General features: G+C 44.9%; 1 protein-coding gene across 1 annotated transcript; it reads right to left on the minus strand.

Annotated features, from left to right (window-relative positions):
- Nucleotides 1–2090: 2090 nt before the first annotated feature.
- Nucleotides 2091–12753, minus strand: ctnnbip1 (catenin, beta interacting protein 1). Its single transcript, XM_058085500.1, has 4 exons — nucleotides 12609–12753; nucleotides 8255–8369; nucleotides 7125–7215; nucleotides 2091–3592 (listed from the first exon to the last, which is right to left on the minus strand). Exons 1-4 carry the CDS (start codon nucleotides 12749–12751, stop codon nucleotides 3534–3536), a joined length of 408 nt encoding a protein of 135 aa, XP_057941483.1. The 5' UTR covers nucleotides 12752–12753; the 3' UTR covers nucleotides 2091–3533.
- Between the last annotated feature and the right edge of the window lie 396 nt (nucleotides 12754–13149).

Here is a 13149-nt window from a genome sequence, read left to right on the forward strand (position 1 = left end):
AACACTAAATCGGATAATGACAAAATGTACTTGTTTCCTACTTTCGGCAAAAATGCATTATCCAAAACGATTCAATGATGAACTGAACAAAGTCCAATCATTCCAGTTCTCTTTCCTGACTTCCTGTTCCTGCCAATTCTTCCTGTCCTTTCTCTGCTCAGTGGGGCAATGGCAGTGCGGCCCACTGCATAACTGCTGCATGCCAATTGGTCGGTGTCTGGAGTCCTGCCTAGCAACAAGTGACTTGTCCTGGATCAATGGTTGCAGCAATACCGATGATGGAATGAATGAATTAGTGTTAGCATCCCAGGACTCATGGTCATCTAGCACCACCGTCGGCGCGCTATCGCTATTTAACATTCTACTTCCACTTTTATACATGAAAATGTCAAGAGACGCATGATTGGAGTTCATCCAGCGCCTGCACTGAATTGCTGAGTCATTCTCCACATTGGCAGCATTCAAACGACAGCATTGTCCTTGTTATGTATCAGGGGTCAAAGTGCAAGCCAGCTCAGGTTGTGTACAGGAGCAGCCTAATGCAGCATTTAAGCAGACCGACACGTTCAGTCAGAGCGGCTGGCTGCTTTTAGCCGGATAGACCAGCAGGCTGCAGTCTTATTTTTAGAGCGGCATCATGTATTATGAAGGCAGCATCATAAATTCAGTAAGAGAAGACGGAATCACTGAGCGCTGCACGCTCTCATATTATTACAACACTTTTTGTCAAATCATGAAGATTTCAGCAACTTATAAGATCCTTTTGAAAGCGGAAGCAGGTGACATTTTGCGCTTTTTGACAGATGTCCTCAGGTGGGCTGATAGATGAGCCCACCTGAGGCTGATGCAAGGCTGCCCTTCCTGTTCTTGCAGAGATGACATCTCCACGTGTGAGTGGACTCGCAGGCGTGGGAATCCTGGAGGAGGACAGTTACTCTATTTCATATGTAAGTTTATACTGTAGTATTATGGTGCACAAAAAGCAGATGGTTACTACATCAGCCACTCCTAAGTACTAAGTACTAACAACAGTTAATGCAGCACAAGGCCTTTTGCCTAGCAGATATTTCTACTAGGATGGAAAACATTTGTACAGGTTTGTTTACTCCCTTCCTGATTCCTTTGGGGTTTTTTTTTTAGCATGCTGGAGCCTATCCCAGCTGACTTCAGGTGACAGTCGGGTACACCCGGACTGGTCGATGTTTGAGGTAATCGAACAAATTGAAATAGCCAATGAGAAAAAATCTACAAACCTACACAGACGAATGGCGATCTATCAGTCTGGGGAAGGCCGTAAAGAGCAGCGTCACCAGGACTGTCTTCATAGAAACACAAGAGCATGTTTTATTTACAGCCGCGTATTTAGGCTGCTGCCTGCAAAGTTGTTCCAGCAGGGTGGGGGCTGAAGGAAACACAAAATCTCATCTATTAGTCATAATGAGCCGGAGGGTGGGCCGCATGCAGTCAGTAGTGTTGACTGAGATGCTGCATCGCTGCCTGCGTGCCTCTCCCTCCTCTGCAGTGGATTCCTCCCGCACCGATTGGCCTCATCTGCCTCCCTCCTCCTCCCTCCCCAGCACAATCCACTACAACCACACTTTTAGCTCCCTCAGCTTTCAAGATCTAATTGTCTTCACTCTGTCATGCTATAAAGTGAATTTAGATTTAATTGTCCAATCTAAAATCCATTCCATTTACCAAAGAATATCAGCCTATCCCCATTAGTGGGATCTAACGCTTGGTGAATCCTGCTACACGATAGGAAGAGCCCACATCAAAGGAACAGGAATGCTTGGCCACCACACAGCAGTTATCCCCGTGGAACCTCTGACACCCCCAGCTTGGAAGCCAAAAAGTCAGAAGGATCGTCAGGCCCCGCTTTCATGGTCGGTCCGCATACTGGATATCAGGATAAAGTGACAGAATAGGATCAGGATAAAGCCTTCTGCTTCAACTCCCCACCCGCCACTGTCCCGGGTAGGGTCTAATACGTTACCCTAAAAAATCTTGAAAGAGCCTTCAATTAGTCCAAAATACTGCGGCATAAATCTTAACTAGAACCAGAAGAAGAGATTGCTTCCAGGTTACATCATCCAAAGGACAACCATTGCTGTTTCAAATGTCTTTAATGGTTCAGTCAGTATCGGTTTGGAAGCTTCAGGTCAAAGACATTGTCAACAGCCATACAAAACCATCACCAAATAATCAATATTGACTGAGATGAAAATTAATACACACGGCCCCTCCCCCACTTAAAAAAAGACTAATTGGGCAACATATCACAGTAATAATCCAACAGCAGCATGCACTCTCTCTCACACATAAAAGGTTGCCGAGCAACCCTGGTAAGCAAAATGTACAGTAAGACACCTTGAGAGGAAATGAAAATAATGCATAGACAACACAAAAAGAATGTTTTCAAAACAAAGGTAAACATAAAGACATCTATGTCCCATCTGTTGGCTGTTTGATTTCTGACCACATTCACACACCAAGCAGACGAAGGACCAAAATGTTATTTCTTTTTTAAAAGCGCAAAAACGTACGAGGCAGACATGCTTGGCATTGAAACGCTACAATTCACTTAAGTTATACAAAGTGTACTCAAACACGTTAAATACTGAGTGTGTTGCTAGAAAAACACCCTGCTCACTTGAGTGAATTCAAAGAGAATATAACATATCAACATGGTCTTTTCTGCCAATATCCCGCTGATAGTAGTGCAAGAGATACAGTATGATCCGAAATAGCACACTTTCTTCTGTTTTGGTTTAGCGACATGTCATTCAAATATTTTGAGAGGATGCAGGTTCAGTTCCGTAAACAATAAATTAGGACTACTTATGAAATGCCTCACTGTGCTAATTTCATTTGACAGATTAAAAAACGCAGCACAATGAGTTCATTATTGGATTTTCCCAACTATCTGTACAATAATTTAATGCCAACTGTGTGCCCCCCCCATTCACACTTAATAAAGCAACACGAGTGCAAAGTGGGGCCTCATTTATAAAACCTGCACCGACGTATCGAGAATGCACCCATACATCACGAAGCTACTCCGTGGTGATGGATGGTTGGCATCTATGCTAGGCTGGTAGAAAAACAAAAGCCACACGAGTCACTCAATGGGCTCTATAATGAGGGTGATGACCTAAAAGTTATAAAAGTGAGGGTTTAATGTTGCGGTTTTTATAAAGGAGGCCCCCGGAGTTCCACTTGGCTGCTGACTTGACCCAATGACGTCCACAGACAGAACACACGACTATAAAGTATCAACTATCAACACCACGAGACTGCCAATACAAAGCCCCCCCCCCCATTCAAATAAAACTACATTTTGAGTATTTTCACTGATGGCCTTGAAGGCTTCAACCCATGGCGACCCGTAAATGAAACAAATAAAAAAGGGAGGGAGTCAAGGTTGGTGACCGATGCCCCCCCCGGCCCTTCCCGGGTCAATCCTCCACCCCAGAGCTGAGGGTTTGGGCTGTGGGTTGTGTACAACAGGAGAGGTGCCCGTGGCCTCTTGGTCATTGTCGCCGATCCTCCGTCTCCGACCGTGAGAACGCCATCACCACGTCCTCCGCACCTGTCGGTCAAAGGTTGAGAGAGTCAAGAGAGGCTGGAGTGGGGGTCGCCAATCATGGTATGCAATCCATCCATTTTCTATACCACACGTCCTCATTAGGCTCGCAGGTGAGCTGGAGTCTATCACAGTGGAAGGCAGGGTTTCTTCATGCAGCAGACCCTCCACGGAGGGCGTCCCCCATTTCTATGGAAGTATGTTGGTATGCGGTATGTAGGTTTTTGGAGGGGGCTGTAGCCTCTCAGGAGCTTATTGGCTGACCTAATGAGGTTATGTAACGAGGAACGCAGGTGCAAACAACATCAGGCTGCATCTTTGTAACTTTCCTTGGCAAGTCATGTTCAGACCCGACCCAGCCTTCGATACAATCCAGCGCTACACAAAGCAGCTCTTGCTTATGCACTGGAAAGACGTGGCCTCTTAAAGCGGTTGCCTAGCGACAGATAACGGCTAGCAGGCTGCTGCTGTCTACTGCCAGGAAAACTGCTTTTAGCGTTTCAGCACAACGCAGTGTCCAGCTGTAGTCGGGACCCCTCCCCACACTGATTGTGGATTACAGACACCAAAGCAACATAAACAGCAGCAGCCATGTGATCCATGTCCACAGAAAGACAAACAGCAGCTAAACATGCAGCACCAGGTTTGTTTGTAAATAAATCCATCACACCAATCATGAGCGGACAGACCAAAGGAACCAACGCTCTGTCTTTGCACTCCAAGTGAGTGGGCCGCACAAGGCTCGTACCATGCCCACACACGTACGCCCCCCCGTGAGTGAAACGTACACATGAAGTACACCTTGCACGGCACGAGGCAAGCACGTGGATGGCACCAATCACCTCCTCCATGAGTTCACACACCTGCGACCCCTGACTGCGCTACTTCCTCTACACGCTGGTCTCGGCCAACACCGCATGTGGTAGAATGTACGTTGGGATGCAAGTCCCGCTGAAGGAGCACATGTCATGCTGACCTACCACCATCTCTGCTGCAGACCCAATCAGGTGAAGACGGTTTGGTCTTTGTCGCTGTGCTATTTGGGGAAGGAATCCCGCTTTTATCCCAGTGAGATATTTGGCAGCAGTAATGAACTTTGGTCCAACAAAGACTTTCAGAAGAAAGCTCTGATTATTTCTTTGGGACACAAACACGTGTTTGCTTCTGGGGAATAAACTTTCAATATCAGGTCCAAGCCTTCAGATCAATTTGGGCCAGGGTTTGGTTCAGATCCCATCCAGGGAGCCTGAGAAAGAGGTCGATTAAGAACATCCAAGAAGGAAGACTTGCAAGAACATTTGGAGAGGCAGATTAAAGCATTTTGAGACTAAAGTTAAGCCCGTTTGTTTGCTCCAATTCCTGCTGGAATGAGTAGAAGAATGCTGACATTTCACTTGCAAATTCAAAACATTCAACAACAGAGTCAAACAAAAAGAGAAAATAATACGTCGTAATGCTTCTCAAGGTCACTGATGTAAAAACTGGCAATATGGAAATATGACAAAAGCTGAGGGAGACAAGAAACGTCAAGATAATTAAAATATCACACCAAATATTCCCATCTTGCACTACGGCTTGTCGCGGCAACGCTGGAAACCACAGAGGAGCTCAGCTTTCCCGGGACAGGCGGGGTTGCTATGGCAACTCCTTTACGTATCTCTCTCTGCCTTTGTGAGGCTCTCGGGCGTCCTTCTGCTTTAGGGAGGAAAAACCTTCCCTTTGTCAAATGAAGGCGGGCCGACGGCTCCTGCCTTCCTAAAGTGTTGAGATGTGATACGTCTGTTTTCCTTGGATTTACATTTGGTCATGCTCAAAGACGTTCAATGTACGTATTTAGGATGGCCCCATTAATCAGCTCCCATTACTGTCCACAACTAAATCAAGGTGCTAACACCATGACTAATGGTGAAGAAACGATATCTTTCCATCCACCCGTCCATTTTCTGGACCGCTCAAAGATATTTCAAAGTGCAACCCGTCATTCAATGTTTGCACATATGCTAATGAGCCAATTAAACCATGTCAAATGCAAATATAGCCACCTTGAGACATTCCACACTGACGGCATAGCCACCTCCAAGCTGGTTTCTTCCAGTATCGGTTTAACAAGAAGGAAAACATGCTGTCTTGTTGTGGTCACATGACACCGACTGCAACGGCATCCATTCTGTTCTTATCAGACACATACGATACAGAATGACTAACGACGTAATCGACATCTCGCCATGTTCACTGGTGTCCAATGGATGAGGATGCCTCTGACACATGACACTTTCCCATAGGACGCATGTTTTGTACTTTTAAGGGGACGATGTGACCTACGGTAGGCAATGCCGATGGCATGAATACACTCCCAGTCAGCATATTGCTGTGTAACAAAACACTTGAGTTGGCGCGTGGAGAATTCCAGTCTAAGCCAAAATCTAACAAAGACAAATATGGAAGAATGCCGTTCAACACTTTTCAACAATTTTTCCCACATTGCGAGTGTCTGTGCTGGTGTGTAAATAATTAGCATGTATAAATAATTAGAAGACCTGAACAATGTGATGAGCGCTAACGATCACACCGGCAGAGGGAAGGAAGTAACAGAAAACATCTAAAGAGTAAGTCAAGAGTGGAGCAGCGCTTGTAGTATCTGGAATGAGCTGATGGCATTTAAACACATGCCCATGAGCGCATGGCAGAACATTTACAAGTGATTAACAACACTCAGTTAGCTCCCCAAGTCCTGATCACAGCACTCTAGATAAGATGCACACCACTAATTATTTATGAGTGTGCAGGCGGGGGGAGAAGGGAGTGGCAGGCTGCCAACGACACTAAATGTGTCTGATCCTGTGATGTATGATGCACACTGGGAACACCTTTTGCCAGTCATGTTGCTTGATTATTAATGAGGCTCTTCTCTACTTGCACTGGCATGACACGTGTATTTTCTAAAGGGCATCAGGACACAGCAAGGGCATGTAGAAGAAACTTCCTTGTGAGTGTGCATCACAAGCCTCCTCATATGTGTAACATATGTTGCAGCTCCACAGTGGCACTGATGGACTGGGCAACATCATGTATACTCTCCTGAAAACATCCTGATAGCACCATCTTGTGACCATCCAAAGAGTAACGAAAGGTGGGCGCCCAGAAGGGTAAGCGGCGCCACCTAGTGGCAGAAACAAGTATCGGCCAAGTTTAGATGGCTGTAATACAACAGACGTCAGCATATGAGTCATGGCGTGCTTTATCATGTTGACAGGGGTCAGACGTGTGGTTGCAGCTCTGAGCAGGTCATGTTTGAAAAGCAGCTGGTTGAAACCAAGTACACAGAGGATGATTCATTTGTTTCCAGTCTGTTTGCTGTGCGAGTAAGCCAACAGTACCGTGGGAGACTGAGTGGGATTGATGGTCAGGGAATACGCCAGACGAGCACACTGGAGAGGAATTGTCTTTACTTTTTTTGACAAGGTACCACTGTGATGTGAATGTGAAGCAAATAACTGTCTAGATGCTATGTGTGTGTGCGTGTGTGTGTCAGCCTTACCATGATCAATGCTGTGCTGTGGTAGCTGGCTCATCTGAGTGTGGACCACGCCTGCATAATTCCGGAGAAAAGCCTCTTCACTTGGTGTAAGCTGTACAGTACATAATGTCAAAGTATTTTATTACAACATTTCCCTCAACACATACAGACCTCACATAAGTGGGTAGACCCGTCACATTTCTGAAGGGACGATAACAGAGAAACAACGTGGATATAAGTGACTGGTCAGTTTACAGCTTGTACTGGTCTCTGAAACCACAGTTATTACGGTTTAAATAGCTGACAACACACCTCAGCGTGAACATGGCCAAATTGGGCCAAAGTGTCAATATTTAGTGTGGGGAACCATCGTAATCTTGCACTGCCTTAATCCTCTTGGGCATGAAATGGATGACAGACACCATGCAGTCCCTCCTCCTGTCCACCTTCCTCAGCAAGGTGTGTCATCTTGGAGGTGTGTTTGGGCTCCTAATCATTATTATAAATCGCTATGTAGTCCAGTTTCCTCGAGGGAGGGGGGGACATGCTCTGCTTCACAATGTCCCAGTACATGTTGCAATTTGTTTGTGCAGCTCCCCAATAACGGCAGCATTCAAGCAGCCTTAGACCATGACTTTACCACCACAACAAGACAATTATCTTGCTACTCGCTTGTGTTGCCAGCTATTGAGACAATAATGGCTGTGTTACTTTCAGTAATAGTAAATATATACTGACAAGCTGTACATTGACTACTCTAAAGTATATTCATGTTTCACTCCTATAATATTGGCCCTGGAGTCAATCCTTATCTGTACCATGAACCGATCATTTGTAAATCCATCATAATTAGTGATACAACAACATTATTGACCATATTGGCATAAAAATGTCATATCAATATCAGGCTTTCTGGCTCAAAATCTAACACCAGCACTTAGCATAGGCTCCTCTAGCGGCCGGGCAATCATTGCAAACGATCCCTTTAAATGTACACCGTATACAATTGTTTTTTTATTAGATAAATAAGAGATAAGAGAAGTGTGTGCAACAATGACTTCTGTTTCTTTTGCCATTTGCTGGTGGTCCCAGAGCCCCCATGAAAACCAGAAATCTACTGTACTGGAATAGGGTTATGTCATGTTACGTACATTTGATCCCATTTTCTTAAGCATGAGCAGGACCCGCACTTTCTGCTGGATGTACATGTCTTCAGGAGACTTCCCCGGCGCCTCCTCGCGGTTCATCCCCCCTGCTCCTGTGGCTCTGCACACACACACACACACACACACACACACACACACACACACACACACACACACACCACCATGTTACACAAAACCTCAGCTACACAGCAGCAGTGCAGTAGTCAGCAGGAAGGTCAGCATAGAAGAGACTCTAACCTACAAATATTTGAAATGTTTCTTAGCCAAATGAATATACTTGCAGGCACTGCACCTATTATAGTGTACAGCAACCCACCAATTCTTGGGCATGGGTTTGGTTTCCATGACAACATTATCGTCAGACACCAGGACAGACACGGTGGTGCCCCCACTCTATCTGACAAGAGGATAAGCGACCATGACACAGTCTGTCAGAGACAATTTTCTGACTGCCAACATCTCATCCGGCGCTACTGTTTGACTGAGGACCCGTTATATTTTAAGGCTAGCTAAGAGGACACTACATACTGGACATGTAGAAATGCCAGGAGAGGACGTACAGAAATGCAACTGTGGTGTTGCAAAATGATTATCTCACACACGGGAAAAAAACTGAGACAGAAATAAACCCTCTGCAGTACCAGCTACACACTTGGCATGGGCTCATTAATATTAATAGTAGTTTTCTTACAGATCCCATCCCCATCTGCTCCCTCCATCTCTTATTCGCCGTCTAACTAATGACCTATTTTCACTCTCAGTCTGCATGAGGAAAAATATAGGCAAAGGAAGGGGAAGGGAGGAGGGTTTATTAGAAGGCGATAAAAGAAGCTGGCAAAGCTAATGTGGATGAGCGAAAAGGAAAAGGTCTCACCCCCACCACAACCCCCCCCTTCCAAGGTCAGCTGCTGTCGTATTGGATCCCTGCTATCATGCACCAAGTATGAGGTGCTGCTTTATACCCAACCTAGTTAAAAGGGACCTATTATGCTCATTTTCCACCTTTGTATGGAGTTATGGTCTCCTATAGAGCAGCTACACACAATAACCTGCACAGAAAACCTTTGTTTTTGGCCCGCCTCTCAGCATGCCCACTGCGCTGTGATTGGCCACAAGCCCAAAGTGCTTCCAATTGTGAACCATATAAGGACGTCAGCCCCTCTGTGACATCACAAAGGAAAGGTTTGAGGAGTGTTTTGAGCCATCTCAAACTTCTCACTTCCAAACGCACAAATCTCATTATATGAAACTTTGGCGTGGTTTAACACAAGAATACAACATTCTAACTACATTTATAGGCCAGAAAAGGGTAAAAAGCATCATAGGTCCGCTTTAATGAATTTATATTAAACAAGTGTCATTCATATTCATATCTATTTTGACTTGATAACATTTTAAAAAGTGGTTCTGCCAGGACAAAAAGCTATCATGTTCCACGTTCATCTTCTGTATATAAACAACCAAAAATTACAGCCATACTTCCCATGTAAGCTCCTGTGCCATGGAAGAGCAGGCAGAGTGAGGGAGAACTAATGCGGTTGCTACAGAGCCAAATATTCAACTGCCAATGTGAAATACCTTTGCCACTATAAAGAGTGAACCCTCTTGTCATCCAGCCTGTGTGGTAAAGAGAGTCTGGCAAAATCAAAACCCCCTTCGATTAATCGATTTACCGTTAGCATGTACTGTATTTGCTAATAATGCACTTAGTAGTGCACCGATATGTACTACAATAATGTAGTGGTCAAAATAGTCCAATCCTGCCTTCAATAGCTTTGCTGTGAATGTGAAAATATAACAAGGAACAGTAAAATTAGGAAGCCATCACTACAGTGGCGGCAATAGGCGCAACAAAGAAGCATTTCATGCATTGGAGCATTCACAATCCATTCTTAGTGGGGTAACGTCCAAACACAGGCCACTAACAATATGAACTCCTGCCTCATACTTTGTGCTTGGCAGAGGTAACAACTGTGCCAACCGACTCACGGTACCGTGCACTTGCTGGATGCCCGTGAGTTGCCCTTGTATGAATGTTTGTATGAAGGCCTCCTCGCTTGGACCGTGCCGACTACAATGGCTACATCTTTGACAAACAATGGGGATGAATTGGATTGTGAAAACAAGATTGATAAGTAGGTCATGTCTTGTTGTCACCACTTGAGGCATGAACTCAGACAGTCCTGCTCAACTCAACCAATTTGCGTCGAAACTTGGTAAGGTGTAAGCGTCAGCCCTTAAAGCTAGAATGTAACAAGTGAATCACATCATGAACTTAAGGTACAGCAATATTACAAACTACAAACTATGACAAACTATGTTCTAGTGTAAGCCGCCTGTTTTGTCTCTGCTGGATTTGTCGCCAAATTCTGTCTTCATATCCAAGCTGTTGCTGTCGATTGGAGGAAAATAGAACTGTCTGGAACAGATGACATGTCCCACAAGGTGGAGTATGTGGCGCATTTAAAGGCAATGGGAGGCGTTCATTTGGTTGGTTAAGATTACACTGGTCTGTGTTAAACCCCCCACCCCACGCTTTCTCTCCTCCCTCTTTGCTACTTGCGCCGGTGGAAGGGACCGGGGGCGTGGGTGCACCGTGCTGCGCTGCTCACGAAAATTGCAAAGTGCGCTGGCCACACCCGGTTGTCGCGGCGTAGGCTCTGTGCCTGGTCTAAGAATATTAGAGCCCAAAGTGACAACAGAAGGCTACTATACGACCTGGTAATGCTGACAGGGCGTCAAAAGCTTGTGCCAAGCCAAGCAGGAGGCTGTGAGATGACCCACTGCCCACTCATCATCATACATATAGGAAACTGATGAGCAACTGGGCGTGGTTAGAAAATAACGCAAGAGGCCAGATCCTGCCACTGAAATCCACAAGTGTAAACATCCCGTCGCACAAGCCTGCTATCTGCTAACACTTGACCCCCAATGCTCCTAAAGGGTGCCAGCTACAATACATAAATGGCTGTCCGCTATCTCACATGCAGAAAGCGGACACTGTGAGGCAGGGTGGTACAATGCATCCATGCAGGCAAGATCCAAAAATAGAAACCCCCATGGTTGAAGTCCATTAGCGGATTTCAACAGTAAAACCAACCGAGGTGCTGTCATGGTTTGAAAGGCATGAATACACACGGGGAAGTTAATAGAAGTGCACTACTTGGATGTTTGCAAAGCACATTTACATGAAAGCTTGCATCATATTGGCAAGCTTGCAACTTTTCGCACTATGAGACTTTTTATGCGACTTTTGCCCAAATGAAAACAACACAAGCCACTAAGCCAAATACACTCAGGGCCCCTTTTGTATGGGAACATTTTTTTATTCATCATGTTTATTTTGTGTAAGTCACGGAGCAAAAGCACTAATTCATGACTGCAACAATCGAACAGACTTTAGACTAGATGACTACTTCATCTTTAATTTCATATCATATTTATACTGAGTGCTGGACCACAATTTGTGCGAGGAAAATTAAGTGACGTACATTGAAATCAAAGAAAAAAAGTCCAGGGAAGAAAGTTGGATTATCTGCTGTGGCACACAATCAACTCGGCTGGACAGATCAGGCTGGACAGGTCCATCACAGTTTTTGTCTTGACTCAATGTTAAAGCGATGGGGACCAAAGGCACCATATTCTAATGTGAAATCTGCTCTCACAGGAGAGAAGTGAAAGCTGTATCAAATTAACATTTCAGTCACGTTTTATCAAACAATTAATCAGACTTGATTTCACACATTACACAAAAATGTGTAACATTGCTACAGTTCCAAGTCCGTCTTATATTCGGGTCAATGCGTAATTCAACTAAGGGTGAGGTTAAATAGATTGCCGGTTAGATTAAACACTGGAATAATGTTTAGTCGGCCAGTTATGTTGTCAGTGTCTACTTGTGTATCTAGTGAGGAATTAGACAGACAAATGGACCTCGAAGGAGTTAAAACAGCCTGCTGCAGTGAAGGGTTCTGGCGTTCGTGTTGCAGGACGTTCAAACTGTAGCAGCGTTGCTGCTAACGAGCAGTGAACATTCGTCACATTTTCAAGCTTTTCGTCATGAAAGACGGCATGGACAAACAATTTGTGTTTTAACAAGGTTCAATTGTTCACCAGAAGCGACGACAAACGGGCGCTACCTAAAGCAAAGTAGCCGATGCTAACCAGCCGGGCTAGCTTGCTAGCATACCCGAGACAAAAGCCTTGAATGAAGTTCTTCTGGGTGCAAACACCAACCCGGGTGCCGTCGCTCAGTTCCAGGCGTCAGTACCAGCAGTATAAATACAATACTTTCAGCCACGTCTGGGTAATGTTTTACAGGGGGAAAAGTTGAGCTTACCCCTCCTGGTCCAGCTTTTCTTTCTTGTGCGTTGTGTATGAATGGAGTGTTGATGTAGGAGGATCACATCCTTCCTGTGGAGTGGCGAGTCGCAGCGGTCCTGCTGCTTGTGTAATACCACTGGCAGCCACTTGAGGCGCCATGATAGCCCTCCTCTCCAAGACTATAAATACCCTCTGAATCTCTGGACACAACCCACAATATAAAAAGGACATCCAGAGTAGATTATTTGGCGAACTATTAGACTATCACCGTTTTTATCATTCTATGCGAATGTGCATATTTACATTGTTATAAATATAAACAATTCATATTTACTCCATAACTTCATATTTAGTGGAATGGAAAGATGGGTGGGTACTGGTAATTATGCTGAAAAACATTGGACACACTTAAAGTTATGTTCTTTCTTCATGTTAGGAATGAACAGATGCATATAAAATGGCACACAAAAGTACCAATTGTTGTTCATCAAAGTGAATAGCCTTTGGTATGTTTCCTGATTGCTACTAGCCAGAGGTGGGCTACACCCTACCCTGGA

This window comes from Doryrhamphus excisus, chromosome 10, assembly GCF_030265055.1.
Source record: "Doryrhamphus excisus isolate RoL2022-K1 chromosome 10, RoL_Dexc_1.0, whole genome shotgun sequence".
Classification (NCBI taxonomy): Eukaryota; Metazoa; Chordata; class Actinopteri; order Syngnathiformes; family Syngnathidae; genus Doryrhamphus; species Doryrhamphus excisus.